This window comes from Haliotis asinina, unplaced genomic scaffold (assembly GCF_037392515.1).
Source record: "Haliotis asinina isolate JCU_RB_2024 unplaced genomic scaffold, JCU_Hal_asi_v2 scaffold_24, whole genome shotgun sequence".
NCBI lineage: Eukaryota > Metazoa > Mollusca > Gastropoda > Lepetellida > Haliotidae > Haliotis > Haliotis asinina.
In genome coordinates, this window is record NW_027133896.1 from 484,442 (window position 1) to 502,046 (window position 17,605).

The 17,605-nt window shown below is 41.3% G+C and overlaps 1 protein-coding gene and 1 pseudogene across 1 annotated transcript; both read right to left on the minus strand.

The window, feature by feature from the left end:
- Positions 1-11,247: 11,247 nt before the first annotated feature.
- Positions 11,248-11,802, minus strand: LOC137269990 (integrase/recombinase xerD homolog). Its single transcript, XM_067803818.1, has one exon. It carries the CDS (start codon positions 11,800-11,802, stop codon positions 11,248-11,250), a length of 555 nt encoding a protein of 184 aa, XP_067659919.1.
- A 589-nt stretch (positions 11,803-12,391) lies between these two features.
- LOC137269991 (uncharacterized) lies at positions 12,392-13,806 on the minus strand (annotated as a pseudogene).
- Positions 13,807-17,605: the final 3,799 nt, after the last annotated feature.

Sequence of the window (17,605 nt, forward strand, 5' to 3'; positions counted from 1 at the left end):
GGTATCAATATACGTTTTTAGTTTTTGACATTGTACAGTGTTAAAGTAACAAAACTATTTTACACATACTGGATAATTTTCATAGCCTTCCATATTTTTCGACTTTTTAAAAGTAAATCTTTCCACAGAAATTCTGATTAATGTAAAAAAACATGCAACTTAGCTGATGTTTTATTTAAAACGTGGAAAGTTAACAAGTAAAACATTTATTCACAAATCAACTGAACTGTTTCTTTTAGCTATCTTTTCAACCTGTTTCAATAGGCAGATTATGTATTGGAGGAAAGGTTATCCAGTTGTGTTTGACTCTGCAATACACAACTGCCCTTCACTGCAGTTGAATCAGGCAGTTGACAACAAGCTAGAAATTATAAAAGACCCAAAACAACAACATTTTAAACAGTTCATGTGGTAAATACGACTTCTCGACTTCTACCACCAGTAGTATATATTTGTGGTTCATGAGACCTGCGACTTGTGAGGAGAATGCAGATTCTATTTCAGGTGCAGATTCTATTTCATGAGTTCTTAATCATCAGGCAAAGCCTGTTGTGGAGCATGCACGTGTTTCAGAGGCTGGTTGAGTCCTTCATCATCATCCCACCCTGAAGATCCTAGGTTGAATAGGTCTTCAGCAACCCCACAAAAGGCGACTGTGCTTGTCTTAAGAGGCAACTAACGGGATCGGGTGGTCAGTCTCGCTGACTTAGTTGTCATGCTGTCGATCACTGGAGTATCTGATCCAGATGTTGCTGAGTACGGCAAATAACTAAAATCACCCACTCACACACTCATCAACAGCTGTCATCGATGTCGTTGCCTGACATCACAATAGATACGGAAAGCTCTTTTAACCATTGGCAATTCTCTGTTTAAAGCAGGATCGACTTACGGTCTTGGTTACATACTCTGCATTACTGTACTTTCAATGTACGATTGTCGAAACTGGGAGATATATGGGATTGAATCAATGTTGATACAATAGTACAATAGTAATGGTCGCTGACTTGGCTGACACGTGTCTTCGGTTCCCCAATTGCGCAGATCAATGCTGATGCTGTTAATCAGTGGATTGTGTGGTCCATACTCGATAATTGCAGATCTCCACCATATAGCTGGGATATTGCTTAGTGCGGCGTAAAACTAAACCCACTCACTCATTCACAGAGGCCTTGCATTTAACAGGAGCCAGACTATCACTGTGCGTCAGTGAGTAGTGAGTGAGTATGATATTGCGCCGCTTCGAGCAATGTGTACGCTACATCACAGCAGAGGACACCTGAAAATTTGCAAAAGTAATTCACTTCTTGAAAACACCAGACCACACACTACTGGACTCCAGAGTCTGGTAAGAGTAAACGTGCTGTTGTTTCTGTTCGCGTATCATGTCTGGTGTCCGCCACGTGTATGTTTGTCCAGGACAAGCACAACATTCTAGACACCCGGTGTTAATGTCCGGCGGTTGATGTTTGTCTGTGTGTGTTTCCTGTTTATTGACCTACTCAGCAACATTGCAGCTATACCGGGGCGGTCTGTAAATAATTAGGTGTGAACCAGACAATCCAGTGATCAACATTATGAACATTGATACAAGGACAAGGGCCCGTTAGGTGTAAGAATTGAGAAGCACGTTTATATTCATTAAGCAATTTTGAGACAGAGATAAAATTGTTATTTAGTTCTGGAAGCTCTAAGAAATTTACTGCTGAACACACGGACTCGATTTGGTACCCATATGGAAATGGTGTCACTAAATGTATTGTTATCAAAGCAGTTTTAAGACGCGACCTTTTAACTGCATATACACTAACTGACTAATAATTCATGCACAGAGTAAAACTGTGAAATACTGTGACCTATAGGAATACCGGATGTGAACAATAAAAAAAGGCATACATAGTCACCATACCAATATACACAGAAAACGCATGCGAATATTACAAAAACAACTTGAAAAAACAAGTAGCGAAAGACGTGTACAAGACCATAAACGAATGGGACGACGAAAAGGACCTAACATGGGGAAAGGATCCAGACAAATACAAACCCAACAACGACGACACGGTCAAAATAGAATGGGCAAGCCCACTCTCGTACATCCCGTACAACAAATGCGCAGCATCCATGACGACGGCAGACATGCGAGAATTCGAAAGTCTGGCACTCAAATACAGAGTGAAAAACTACGGGTTCGAGCTTACGGGATTTCAAGGACACTTCGAGGCACCGGGAGTAAGAGTGAATCAACCGAGACAAGGAATACCGCAAAACTTCCAACTGCTCCTGAACCTAGACCAAGACAACAGCTTGACACCACTAAACATAAGCAACTCGATGGACGATCAAGACCCAAACACCACGTGGTTCAAAGGAGAAAGATCGAACATATGGCAAAGAGGAACACACAACAACGACTTTCAAGACGCCATGCCGACAGACCCCAAGGACACCATACTACCAAGACTCATCATAGGAGGAACGTTCCCAGAAAAATGGCTGATAGAAAACACGGTATCGAATGGAGACACCATAGAATGGAACAAAGCAGCGAGAACGGAAATGGACCCAAACATATTATACGACCTCTACAACGACCACGAAACAAACGTGATCACACCAGAATCAGACGTGGGATACATACACGAAAATCCATCCAAACAGTGGATCATGAACGGAGCGTTGTACGAAAGAGCAGGATGGCCACAAAAACACGAATATTCGATACCACTAAGAAAACAAAACTGGGAAAAACTATCACCAAAATTCGCACCAGTAACGTTCGAGATTCAATCGGACTGGGACGTAACAAGACAAAGAGTACAAGCGAGATCGGACAGCATGCACACCACAACAAATCTGGCCTACCAGTTCCCGGAATACGCACCCATAGCTAGCCTGATGGTCTATCCGATGTACACAACATCGGGAAACGCAATGACGCACACGACGGGATTCGTGCAGGCAAGAATCACCTACAAAGCACAAGTAGAAATGCTGATACAAAACAGAATACCACTGTTCCCACACTTCAATCCTAAAATGCAATTCTGGGCATCGGAACAACACAAAAACGCCAACAAATTCAACACACACAACGACAAAGCGACCGAGGACGACAGACAACAAAGCCTACAAGCCAAATTCGTACCGGGAGACTGGCCAGACCAACCCAGCATAAAGCCAACCATATTCCAGGCGGACAGACAGATAAGCGTGGATCAACCGTCCATACCACCTAACCAACAAGCAGGAGCATCGTGGGTGATCAAGGAACCGAGATACATCACCACAGACAACGAAAACAACTTCTAGAAAAAAAAGACAGAACTAAATTGTACGTTCGTGTTCGAGAATAAAGTTCTAGATACAGCAACACCTCCTAGTTGTTTATACCAACCAAACCGAAGCCAAAAACAGGACATGGTATACTACACAGGGGGACCCCCCGGTTCTAGCCGGGTTCGTTCCTGTACTCATTATCTATTTATACTTATTTTCCCGAACTAGAATCAACAATGTATCGTATAGTTGATACCGGTATCATAATCAGTTTTAATGAGATTGTTCTGGAAATGATATCATGCACAACCTGACCACGTGATGCACAGCATGATGAGATTTTAGTATATCGTCATCGCACGCTATATATCGTTAGATATCGTAATTCACCCCTTCATTTTATGGCCGATTCTTTGAATAACTATTGGGCAAGCTTTCTATGACTATTGCTAAATAGATTTGTACTGATTCTGTCACCTGTAGTTTAGTGTGGCGCGGTGTGAGGAGACTGTTCTTCATCGAACACACGGCACTAACATTCCTCACACCCACCACTGACACCGGTCTGAGATAAGTAGTTAACACTGGGTACTGATGTAGCTTGTACTTCAGGGATTCAATGTACTGGTATTTTCATAACGATAAATAGAGTCTTCTCGATACTAGTCTTTGTTCAATGTTCTTTTTGGTTACTTATTATTTGCATCTGAGAGTGTGCGGCCTTTGGTGTGAAATGTGAATAAATTGTTGTAGAGTAGTGTTGTGTGCGTGAGTGCGTGCGTGATATGCCTGCATTCAATGCGTTGCCTAGTGTGTAAAGCTTTCGCTCGTTACGTCTCAAATCCGGTTCTATTTAGAACACGTGCAATATGTGTAGTCAAGTTCTGACGTACCATCAGTGATATTGCTGGAATTAATTGTTAAAGAACAGTTTAAACCTACTCACTCACTCACTCATTGAGACGGATACATTCCATACTGACACTGGTTACTTCTACACATTCGAGTTATTTATACTTGTGGTCACGTGTATTTATTAGCAGCTCTAAATTAAATGAGTTTTCGTTATTAATTTATTATTTTACGCCAACCGCAGCGAATGTGGAACCATACTGAGGTAACATAAATTTATTAATCCCGTATTCTGTGGAACCATACTGAGGTAACATAAATTTATTAATCTGGTATTCTAAGTTGCTAGTTGCTATGTGTGTAGTGATATAATGTAGCCGGCCATATTTGCTCATGTGTTATTCATCTCTAACCTGAAACATGAACATGATAATAATGAACTCAAGAGACAAATGACTTCAGTATTTGTTGAATTCATTTTGTCATTCAGCAGGTCATAAGACCCGTAAGTTCAATTTTTCACCATTAGGTGGCCGACGCTGAGAGAGCTGGATTCTCAGCTTGACGTATAACAGTATGTACACGCTTGGTGCCTTGGGATCATTGTCCGAACAACAGCAACCCTTCGTACGTATTTTGAGTTGTTCCTCAGCAACCCATGCTTTTTGGAATGTAATCAGATCTGGGCCGGACAATCCTGTGACTCACATCATGAACATTGATCGAAGCAGCTGACATGTCCAAATGTGACCACTATCCCCTCGTACAACAGAATGGGAAGCTACACACTGTACCACATTACCAGTCACGAACACAGACACAGGTTAATTGTTTATGATGTCATGTTATGTGTTTCACTACTGTTTATATATAAGTACCTTTATTAAGACACATTCATCGTTATTGTATCGTATTTCTTTGTTGTTATGTTTCGCTGTGAGGACATAGGTCACGTAGATCCGACTGTCTTCCTTCATACATGTGGTGCACAATGACGTAATTACATGGCAGATGAATCGTGTTTTATGCCGCAATCAGTTGAATATTACCGCAACCTGGGTTGCACCATCAAGTTTACACCATGAATCCAGGAAACCTGGCCACGATAGCTGTAATGCGCGTCTCCCGGTACAGTGTAGCTAACTGGGCATGGTCGAATGAGTGAGTGACTCTGGTTTTATGCCGCTTTAAGCTATAGTCTAGCAATATCACGAGTCTTGGGCGTGGCCAGCGAAGGATTATGCTGCCCCACTGACATGCTTGAACTAACCGAGACTGAGTGTGCCTCTACACCATTGTCTACGTCAAACCTACTGTTCACCGTTGTTCTTCAGTTCAGAGAACAGTTACCTGTGGCTGTGGATCTAGCACTATGAAGTCGGAAATAGCATATAGATACAAAAATAGTGAGAGTGAGTGAGTTCAGTTTCACGGCGGTTTGTAAGTAATCGAGTCTGGATTAAACAACCCAGTAATCAACAGCACGAGCATCGATATGCTGAACTGGGAACGGATGACATGGGCCAACCACGTCAGAGAGCCTGTCCACCCGATCCCCTTATACTCGCCTCCTACGACAAGCATGGGTTACTGAAGATCAAAATTCTAACCCGGACCTTCACGGGTGTATATGAAAAAAAATAGGTTGAAGAAAACCAATAACTGCCAAGTTTAAACTTGAGAATGTGTTAATATATAAACAGTATATACATTGGTCTAATGAACTGATTTGTAGTACCACGTACAGTGTGCATTAAATACACTGACGGTAGAATCTCCGTATGTCTATCACGCAACGTTCTTACCCTGTAACAGGCTGATGCGTTTATCCTACGTTTTTCCTGTGAGAGGAAGACAACTGGATCTTGTATTCGTGCAATATTTGCAAAATATACTCAGAATGGCACTCTAAACATGTTTGTGGTCTTCTCCCTTCAGCTTGTCACTCGCCGGTTTCCTATAAACTGTCCAAAGACTCGTAATTTTACATCCTACATGGCAGATATTTTGTGTACTAGATTTTTACCAATGTAGAGTTGTCAAGTATAGATGATAACTCGCTTGGCACAAGGAAACCATCAGTGTTAATCAGTTCAGGCGGCAGCGTGAAATATAGCTTGGTCTGGACAGACCACTGTTTGGTAGGGTGGGGGGGTTCATCAAAGTTTCCCGAGTACAGATATAGACATTAAGTGGTTGAAACGTTCTTCAGCTGAAGACCGATGTAACAAATTAATTAGCCCTGCCCACATGTAATTCCAAGACCCCGTTAGTGACAGTACATACCTTGATGGCAGTGTTTGCCGTTACAAGCCCCTGTGCATACCATTACTTGCCGGTGGACTGTACAAAGATTCCCGGGTACATACCTCAAGTGGCTGAAGCGTGCTTCCCCTGATGACCGGGGTTCAGTTACCCACAGTGACAATTGTGTGAAACCCTCTCAATCCTTCACTCATTCTGAAGTTTCATTCAAGTTGCTCATCGGACACAACCTGGGTCAGTAATCTGCTCAGAAAGTATGGTGCTCCTGTTTTCATCTCACGGGTAACAATTAAAGGTATGTGTTAGCACACTGATTTAACAAATGATAGCCGGTTGAACTCGCATGGAAGAGATGGAAACAAAGCTGTTAAGGTACGAACTGTATTCCCGTAAACAAAACCTGTTAGTGTAGGGTATTCCTGATGTGAGAACTCAAATCAACATGTAAAAAACTGTTAAACGATATAGGCCTGCCCACGTCATTGGATGTTGTCTACATACACCGCCTACCGCCACACATGACAAATGAGCGCACCAATAATTCCCCCAAACCTATAGTGATTAAATTTGTACACGTCAGATGGACAAGCGAGCGTTGAGCATACTGCACTGTTAAAACGGAAGAAAAAAATAACAATCGGTACTGATCTACCAGTCCTTCTAAAGAAATACCGAACAGCAAAACCGGATGTAGCGGTTGTTTGTAAATAAAAAAAACACGTGACCCCAAAACCGGATGTTTTTATGTTAAGGTCAAGGCCACCAGTTACACGTACCTGATTTTGTTTCTAGTGTGTAAGTGACGCTTGAGGCAGCTATAGGTTACTTTTTATCAGGAGACGAGACACCTAGTAAACATTGCGGCAACGTCTGAACAAGATGGAGTCCCGGGATGCGCTGGCCATTGAGACACATGGCACCATGTGTTTTCTTTATGTAGATACGTTCATTAACTAGGATTGCCTCAAAGGCAATACTGACGGTCTTCACACTTCCCTCATACACCCACCGTGGTTATGTTCACTTGAACAGTTTCTTTGACCGCTAGCTGGACCATCGATTACAGAAATTTTAGACATTAATTTGGCACTGATTCAACACTGCTGACACAAACACAAAATTTGCAATTTTCAGAAAAATAAGCTGGAAGGGACAATCAAATATACAGACTCCTAACTCAAGATTAGATGCTGTCATTTCCAGAATGCTAAGTATCTCGACTGTCGACCTAAGGACAACGGAGTTACGGCCTGTTTCCTTGGCCATTAGAAAACCAGAAGTTACTAATGCTAGATTTTCCAAATTGCGCAGGTTGGTGCTCATGCCGTTGATCACTGGATTGTCTTGTCCAGACTCGATCATTTGGCTGCTAACCCAGTGTAACGCAGGTACGACCTGTACTGATTTTTACATAACCTTAATGTGAAGCGAAGATGTTCCCCATGCAATTATGTACAGTTTGGTACTTTCAACGGTGAAATCCATCGTGTTGTCGCCAAGTTAGGACATTTTTATGAACCTTATGAAACGCGTCTTCGACAATGTGACCAAATTTCAAGGGCGATAACTCCGAAACTATTTCAGATACCAAAATGCCTTCAACAAATTGAGCATTCCACGGTATGGGCTTTCTAATGGTGTACCAAACTCAACTGTGCTACATGCCGTACTGGACAAGAATAATTTCAAAGACAGGCACGGTCAAAACGCAAAAATCGCCGACAATTTCAGTTTCTTCTAAATAGCGGAGAATCGATCATGGCGGCCAACATTCGTTGTCTACATTGGGTGAAAATTTGGTTTATTTATCTCTTAAAGTTTTGGAGACATTCTGGGTTCGAGAAAGTCACATTTTGGGTTATCTGACCTTACCGGAAGTCGGAAGTGTTCATTGAATACCTTTCAGCATATAGGCTATCATCCCTGAAAGTTTGATCGAAGTCGTCCCAGTGGTTAGGTCAGGAGAGCGGGCACAAAACGCGTACAAATAATAATAGCAGACCCCAAACTTCTGATGGACGTCCGTGCCAACCTCTTTCCTCTTCCTGTTGGAAACTCTTCTGAGAAAGAGCCAATTGGCCCCGAAATTTTGGACCCTCACTCTTCCTCAGTTGCAGACCTTACTGTGTGCCTGTGTATGTTCTGTTTACTTCTATTTATGACGAAATTTGTGACTTGCCTTTAGAGAAACAACTAAAGGTGTCTTCCACCCCCAACAACAACAACAAAAAATTGATTGACTTAAAGAGATTATCTCTCTAAACCTCCCTGTGGACTGTTCATTACATGACGTAAATTGTTGTGTCTATGCTGCCGCTCGAACTTTGGAGGAACTTCACAGTTTCTAAAGAAAAATTTCCCGATACTAAGAACGATAAATCAAAGAATAACCAGTTTCAAGTACAACCAACAGGAACTAGAAACATATTTCCTGGATAGAGCTGAGCCTGGAATTAAGATCATCAGGGAATCCCATGTCCAAACGACAAAAGGCAATGTGCAGAAAAATATAATTACAGTACAAAACAACAAAAGAAAAGATACTGCTCCAAATTATGGATTCCCTTAAGGCGAATATGAAACTTTGGACAGAAAAGAATAAAAAATAGGAAAAGAAAAACAAATTTTTCAAAACTCTCTTCTAGACTTTCAGTCCTAATAATGGTGCTTTCGGTTTGAAACAAAGAGAGTTCAGCCCGTACCCCCACTGCCCACAAAACCCCCAAAATTTCAGACGGACACAAATATGCATTCAGTAAACTATAACAGATATAAAACAATCAATCGATTCAGTTAACTTTTTTTCAGTGTTGGCATATTCCCCTTCAGCAAATGTACCATGTAACAAGAGCGGGGTACGGGCGGAAATCTTTCCCAGAGGCAAAAAATCAGAATATTATCATTAAGTTATAGAGGTTTAAAAAAGAAACCTTGAAAGGATACAAGTTTTCAGATTCTTGAGAAAGAAAAAGTCTCAAATCTATTGTCTTCAAGATCGTCATGTTACAGCTGTCCAGGAACAGCTAATAAGACAACAATGGGGATACAATGGGGATGTATAGTGAATACTACCGTACATAAGCCCATATAACAGTAAGGCAAAGAGAACAGCAATTTTATTGAGCAAAACATTTCAGTTTAAGGTTATGCAAACAAAACTAGACAAAGACGATGGCAACTGTGTAGCAGTGGATGTGATTATCAATGACAAAGGATACAAAATATGTGGAAATTTAAAAAAAAAAAGTAAGAGATACCCGAGAAGAATATAAATACAAGATGACAATGTTTACAATTACTGATCAATTATTATGGGAGAAGTTTATCTTAAACAAAGTGGAGCATCAATACTTTTTTCATCTATACACATGAAAAAGGAAAAATGATTTAAACTGTCTTGAGAGTAAGCTAGGAGAACAAAATGTTGATAGAGAGGCAGAGTATATAATGGAACAGTTTAAAGGAGCTAGATGAGAGCTAAGAAAGTATACAAAATAAGAACTGAAGGCTTCTTTTTGAGATCTGAAGCCAAATGGATCTAACAGGGTTAAAAAACCCTCAAACTACATCCCCCACTTACAACACAGAAACTTTCTAAATAAATCATTCCGAATTCTCGAATGAGACAATGTAACAACAGTAAAAAAACCCAACAAAAACAAAGTGAGATAATGCAAACAGTAATTAAGTATTATATTAAATTATATGAAAAAAGAAAACTGTATACAGACTGACTTTGAGAATTTATTTTCTGATGCTTTAGTGCCACGGCCAGATTATTGCTGGACTTGCGTTTTAAATGAAAAGGAAGATATTATCTTGGGAGTAATGGCCAATATGTGTGGATGGCTACGGGGGTGAGAAGGAGCAGCAGCAGCGAGCGAGAGCATAGTATTAATGCATAATCACCTTTCCGCTGTGACAAGCAGACGAGGTGAGCGTAGCGAGCGATGAGTTCCACCTACTGTGAAGCAGGCTGGAATTACGATTTTTTGGTTTCTGCTGTGAAAGCGGACAACCAGCAGCATAGCGATTGATAGCTTCTCACCCCAAGCAGGCCACCGCGATATAAATCGCCGGCCATCCACAAAGCAACATATAGATATTAGAAAATAGTGGATACGCGAACAGCATAAACGACTTACACTGTGCTGGGAAATAATGGAAGCGCGTGCTCACTTATTGCCGTTATTTTTATTTATCCGAGTTAACTAGCAGTTAAAGCACTAACAATATTGTGCACAAAAATGTCCATTGCAGTGGTTGAGAGGTGCACCCCGTCAGCCAAGTAATGTTCCGGGCCACATTTGACCGGATCAAACTGGTCGTGGCGGACGCTGATAGCTCATAGATTCTGTTTGAGAGTCTTCGATTTAGCTTTTTACGAGAAAGTTCAAGCTTTCTGATGTCCATAGCAGCCGGCCACGCAACCCGTGGCAACATGAATGACCACACCAGCCTCGTATCAGGCATACGTAGCTTGGCATACAGCAAATCACACATAATGTTTTCATATAAGGACCTGGCGGACGTTTGGGACAAGTCGTTCGAGCCTAAGTGGATCACGAGCCATTTGGGACTGGTGTTAGACGCGGAAGCCAAAAGACTGTTAAGCGAAGCCCGGAAGTGGCTCCATCGCCTCCCGCCTCGGACCTGCCACCGTGTACGGCCGAGACGTTGCAAGCGTTGTTCCAAGCTCCCCTTTGCCCTGGCCATGTAGCTGTCACCAATCACCCAGGCCAGATCTGTAACATAGAGATCGGACAGCAGAAAAAATTGCTACGATGTAATTGGTAAGAGCAAAGCTAGTAAATATTAAGTAGAATCAGTTAATTATGCGTGGTTACTTTATTAGATCCTAATATAACCCTGGTATGCACAAGATGTCCATCTGCCATACTGCTGAATTATACTTTCATCCAAACCATTAATCGCCGCAGTTGTAGCAGCGCCTTTTCTGAAAGAATGTGATGTATACTGGGTCGCGTCATAACCGACATGGGATAGCGACTTATTGAGAATCGCCTGAAATTGATAGCGCGTTAATGGTGAGCCGTCAAAATGGACAAACAGCTGTGAGCTAGTGCGTGGTCTGGACGCGAGATACAGAGAGAGAGCTCTAACGGGGCATAGCTCTGAGGCAGTAGGAGAAATTGAAAGCAGAGTTCCTCTACCGAACTGGTCGGTTTTAGAAAATCTTATGCGCAAGGTTAATCCCCCGCCTGAAAATGAAACATCATTAATGTGTAGTGAAGTTTTTGCATCGTCGGCTTGTGAACTGCAAACCAACTCGCTGACCCTCAGGAAACCAAAAAAGGCTAAGGTAAATGCTGACTTAAAAACCTGAGCCTCGTAAGAAGAGCTGCAGATAGCAGGCAAAGCACCTACGACTTTAATCTTGTGCATCCCAATGATGGCTTTTCTAACCAAAAAATGTTCACAGTGATTGATAAGGTTATTTAGTCTATTCCAGGTGGATAAGGCTGAAATGTAAGCCCTTACAGTACGAGGGGATTTACCTTGAATTGACATGTAGCCTATGAATTGCAGAAGTTGGTCTAGGCAAATGGGTCCTCCTAATGGTAGACTAAACGCGCGCCTAAACGTTTCGAGACATTGCAGCGCCGTGTAATAAGTGCGTCTAGTGTTGCGTGATAAAGAAGACACGATAAGTATGTGAGATTCTGTCATACAATCTCCCAAATGTGTCTTGGTAAGCTGGTCTGAGTCGGGTCCGCGTCTGGAGCCATTTGGTGAAATCGGTGCCACTGAAAGCGCGAAAGTGCGTCAGCTATAGCATTATCATGCGTGCTACTAATGTACTTGGCGTGAAATATTATGTTGTGCTGCAAGGACAGTAATACTAAGCACCTTACTAGTGCCATGACCCTCTTGTTCTTGGATGATTGCTTGTTGATAATATGTACGACTGCTTGGTTGTCACATGTGAACATAACCTTTTTGTTGCTCAAACAATTTCCCCACAGTTTTAACGCTACCACAATAGGAAATAATTCAAGGAGTGTCTATCCTTGGTGTAGCCTTTTTGTATCCACGTTTGGGGCCAGGACGCACATGTCCAGCTGCCCTGGAAATACGCCCCGAAGCCGTGTGTGCTAGATGCATCCGCGGAAAGACGTAAATGCTGACCAGACAGCCAAATAGAATCATGAAACACAGATACGCCATTGTAATGCTGCAGGAACTGTAACCATACTTGCAGGTCCTGTTTCATACCGTTAGTGAGTCTTATTCTATGATAGGAGTAGACGTTTCCGCAAAGGGCATCAGTCAAGCGTCTACAAAAAGCCCTCCCGCACCTAACTGCGCGACACACAAAATACAGCTTGCCTAACAAAGATTGTAACTGGTGAACTTTTAGTTTACGCTTTTGTGACTGCAGTAAGGCGACAATTTCTTGACACAAGTGATTGATTTTTTCAGGTGGTATCCTAATCTCCATAGAGATAGTGTCTATGGTTAGGCCTAGGAATTTGATGGTCGTGGTTGGTTGAACTGTTTTTTCCTGGGCTATGGGAATACCGAAATGTCGAAAAAGCTGAATGCTTGAATCTAACAGGTATTTACATTTGCCTGATTGGGCGCGACCTCCCACCAGGAAATCGTCTAGGTAATGCATGATGGATGCACTGTGTGTGTGTTTGGTTATGCACCACTGCAAGAAACGGCTAAATGTTTCAAAAAGAGCGCATGATATCGAACAACCGAAAGGGAGACGTCTCATTTGTCAAAATAGTAATTTCCTTCAAAGTACATACCTAACAGGTGGAAATCTTCCGGACGGACTGGTAGTAAACGGAAGGCTGACTTAACATCAAATTTTGCTAACTGAGCTCCCTTGCCTAATTGCTGCACTAAACTAACCGCCTCATCGAATCGTGAGTACTGAACGGAGCAAAATTCCGCGGAAATTCCATCGTTTACGGACGATCCCCAGGGATGGGAGAGGTGGTGTATAAGACGGTAGTTATCCGCGATTGTGGTGACACTTGATGTGTCTGATTTCTTTTTGACTAAACCAACGGGAGAAACCTTGAGGTTTTGAATCGGGCATGAGGGGAAAGGCCCGGCGATACGACCAAGAGAGATTTCTTTTTGTAGCTTGGTGTTGACAATTTGAGGAAACTGCCTTGCTGATCTAAGGTTGGGAGCGTTGTTAGGAGTGAACGAACCAGTGAACTGTAAATTAAAACCTGAGGTAAAACCTACCCGTAATAGATCGGCATCTTTTGAGCACACTGCATAGTACGCATCGATCCATGGAATCAGTGTGTTATATTTTATGGGTACCGGAGCTAACGACATCGGGAGATGGGGGTAAGCTGGCCCTGTTTCGGAGTTGCACTTGTGCATTGTTTGTTGGTTTGCTACGAAAAGAATTGCACTGACGGGCACTATGGTTTGAACTTTTACATTTGGAACATTTGTGGGGGTACTTGCAAGATAATCTTGAACATTGGGAAAAATTGAAATCCCAGCAGACTTGCTTATCAGTGACAGCAGTGACGGAACCAGCAGTGCTGGACTTAGTGTCTGTGAGATTGTAGGACTGCCTACCGTGAACCATGTAACGGAGCCACAGATCGCCGTCGATGGCTCCCCAGGAACGCGTGGGATCTCTAGCCATTTTATGGCGGAAATAATAATCATAGGTGTACCACGAGTCATTACCGTACTTGTGTGCGGCGCCCCGAACTGCGTCAACGTATCCTAACAGTTCTTGAACTGCACCTGGGTGTTTTTGCAGGTAAATACTCTTAAAAATATGGAAGGCCGTAGTCCAGGAGGCAATACTGAGGGGTTTAGAAGATTGTTTACTTGCCGGTTTAAACATGACCTGACCTGCCTGGTTAAAAACCATTTGAGTATTGCCTCCTGGACTACGGCCTTCCATATTTTTAATGTTTATAAACAAAGGCACGTGGTATGGCCACGCCATCAATAACACAATTTAGCGGTTAACGCTAAATGCGATTATCAAACATCACTCACATTGGAAGGTGAACATACTTACGAAGAGGTGCTTGATGCATGAAAAAAAAATGAAAATGATAAAAGCCATGGCCCAGATAGCTTCAGAATTGAATACTTAAAGGTCTTTTGGATGGATCTCCATAAATATTTGATTAATACCCTAAATATGCATATAAAACAGGATCCTTATCCATGATTACTTGTATACTAAAAGAAAATACATGTAACATGTATTGGAAAAACTGGCGACCCATCTCCTTTTTAAATACAACCTATGAGTTAGAAGAGGCTTTTAATGGCTGATAGGTTAAAACCATTCATCATTCATGAAGATCAGAAAGTATTTGTGAAAGGTAGATATGTAGGTGAAGTAACCTATTATATATGTTGCACAGTAATACACAGAGTTATACCAGTATACTGTTACCCGTTGATTTTGAAAAGCAATTTGATTCTGTCGAAAGGAAGTTTTTCCAAAATGTTTTATACATTTTCAACATTGGGCCAAGTATTCAACATTGGATAAAACTGTTATCTGCAGATATCGAGTCTAGTGTTTAGTAAATGGGTTTGCAGCAATAGACCGACCCATTCTGTCAATCAAAATTGGCCCATGCGTCAATTTCGGCCAATCAGCAGGCAGGGCGTGCATTGTGGAATTGTTAGACTTATTTCCGGGTCAAACGATGCCTCCAAAGCGATGTGCTAGGAGTTATGCCATTCACCCTCGCTATATCTATTATACATTGTTGCGAATTGATACATTGGTGGATCAAGGAATGCGATCGACGTCACGATCAGTTAAATGTCGGCGCTATCGTTCTCGAAACCTACGTCTGCTCGAAGTTGAGAATTTGTATGAATTTCCACACTTTCTCACTCATGTAAATCGTTACCAAATATAAGACAACTACTAGCAGTTTAAGACTTCACAAGGGTTGTTAACACGGACAATTTTTTGTAACTGCAAAACGTTTTTGTTAATCGTGTTTAGTCAATACTGGACATTGAGTTGGTAGACCATAAAGTTGAAACGTGACAGGCGAAAAGGCCGTGACACAATGTAAACAAATCTGACAGCGACCTCATTTCGTTTAGGGACGACCAAAACAGCAAAACTTCGTACAATAAGGAACAATGTGGTGATTTTTTTTGTTTTCGATCTTACATATTCTTAAATTTGTCACACATTTCAGGAAGTTGTTGAGTTTCAAAAGCATAATCTGAGGGGCTACTGTGCAGTACAGTAACTGTAAATAGTACTAAATATTTGAGGAGTAATATTTGTTTATTCAAAGGGACAATGTCAGCAGACGTCCATCACGCAACATCCAAATATGAAACGTATTTCAAATGAGTGTTTATAAAACCATGTCTTAAATAATTTATTTTGGAATTTCTACAATGAGATGTGGATCGAGACGAAAACTATGCGAGAAGAATAGTGGCTTTGTGGGATACTGGACGGAATAAACTAAAATTGTATTCCTTAACTAAGAGAACATTATTTTCATGCTCATATTACATTTATTTCAACATCCAGCAAATTGGTTTTGGCCACACCCTGGTCAGGCATTATTCAGTTTTGGAACAGAATAACTTGCAAAATCTCAGAGGACTATTCGCGTAAATGGATAAATGAATATTGAAACATAACCAGATTTGATGTAATACTTCCTTAAAAACATCAGCTTTTGCGGAGGTTACTAATGTTGCATGATCGAGTCAAAGTGGTGTTTATTAATTTGTTGGTTTGAACAAATTGTTAGAGGGTTTGTTGATGGTTATTTGGAAAATTAGCTTCATATTAAGTTGCACACTGGTTCGCAGGATGTGAAAGCTTTAGGACATTTTCATCTGTGGTTCCTAAACTTATGTTAGGACTTTTCCCACATTTTGAAACAACTTAAATATATTTTTTTGACACTAGTAAGTATCTCCGAAAAGGATATATATCCGATTTAGGGTTTTGTCCTCTAAGATATGGTCTCAGATATTATAAAACAAAGATTACTAGCATCATTGCTCAAGAAGACAAAATGCTTTGAACGTAGGAGATATTATTTGGCCCTTATGTACATTAGTAATTATCTTGGAAGAAACCTGGTTAGTTTTGGTAACTGTGGATCCTCTGTTCAGAGATTTTGCTGTTTCTGGAAGATGGGTGTGTACAGGTGCAGACTGTACCTTGGATCTTCTTTGTGTTATAGTGGTTTTATATACCTGAACATAAACGCTAGTACTTCATGAAGTCCAGTATTGTGGATGTTTGTAAATTAGGATTCCACAACAAAGTACACACCGAAAATTAAACTGGAAACGATGATTGAAGAAGATATATTTCCATTTAATCAGGGTCATTTTAGGATGGTGTACAGATTTGAAGAGGGAAATTTTACTGAGATTTGCTGAAGATTACCTGCTGAAGATTACCTGCTGAAGATTTGCTTCTAGGTACATATACTGGTACTGAAACATACTGCACTGTGTACACGCTCAGTCAACTCTTCTAGAATCCCCAAATAAGATCAAATAGGTCATGCTGTGTTTACATTTAACACGTACAGAAAAATAAGGTGCACGAAATAGTAGAGGGGAAATATTTCTCTGCATTGTTCATCAAAGTTAGAAACCCTTGATTTCACATAAATGATTGAACTAATTTTAAACATCGGAAAAAAGATAGAACTAAAGCTGCCTCGCACAGCGGTGACAATCTATTCATAGATACCCAAACACTTATAATGGAGTAAAAAGCAAAGAGCACACTTCCATGCTAGTATATAAGACGGACGTGAATTGCCAGATAGATTAATTATTTCGAAGGAAAATAGATTTACGCTTTCTACACACTGAGACGATTTTTCAACGGCATGTAACTCATTTTCACTCGCAAATTACAGTCTGTCAACTAATATATATCAAAAATAAAATACGTATGACCCCTTTCCTCTTTAAATGTCCTTCACAAACGACGGATGCCAAAGCATCATAAGCAGAATTCATCAATAACGTTCTCAATGACGTGCGTTTCGCCGGTGGTAACGCCATTGTTATTAAGTCAGAGGTTGTCCCCTCTAACGTCAAAAGCGAAGTGGGCGGGGCTTATCGCTCCGGACTGGATCGGTCTATTGGGAACAGATGACGTGTCAACCAAGTCAGTGTGTATAAACACCTGATCCCGTTAGTCACCTCTTACGCCAAGCACAGTCGC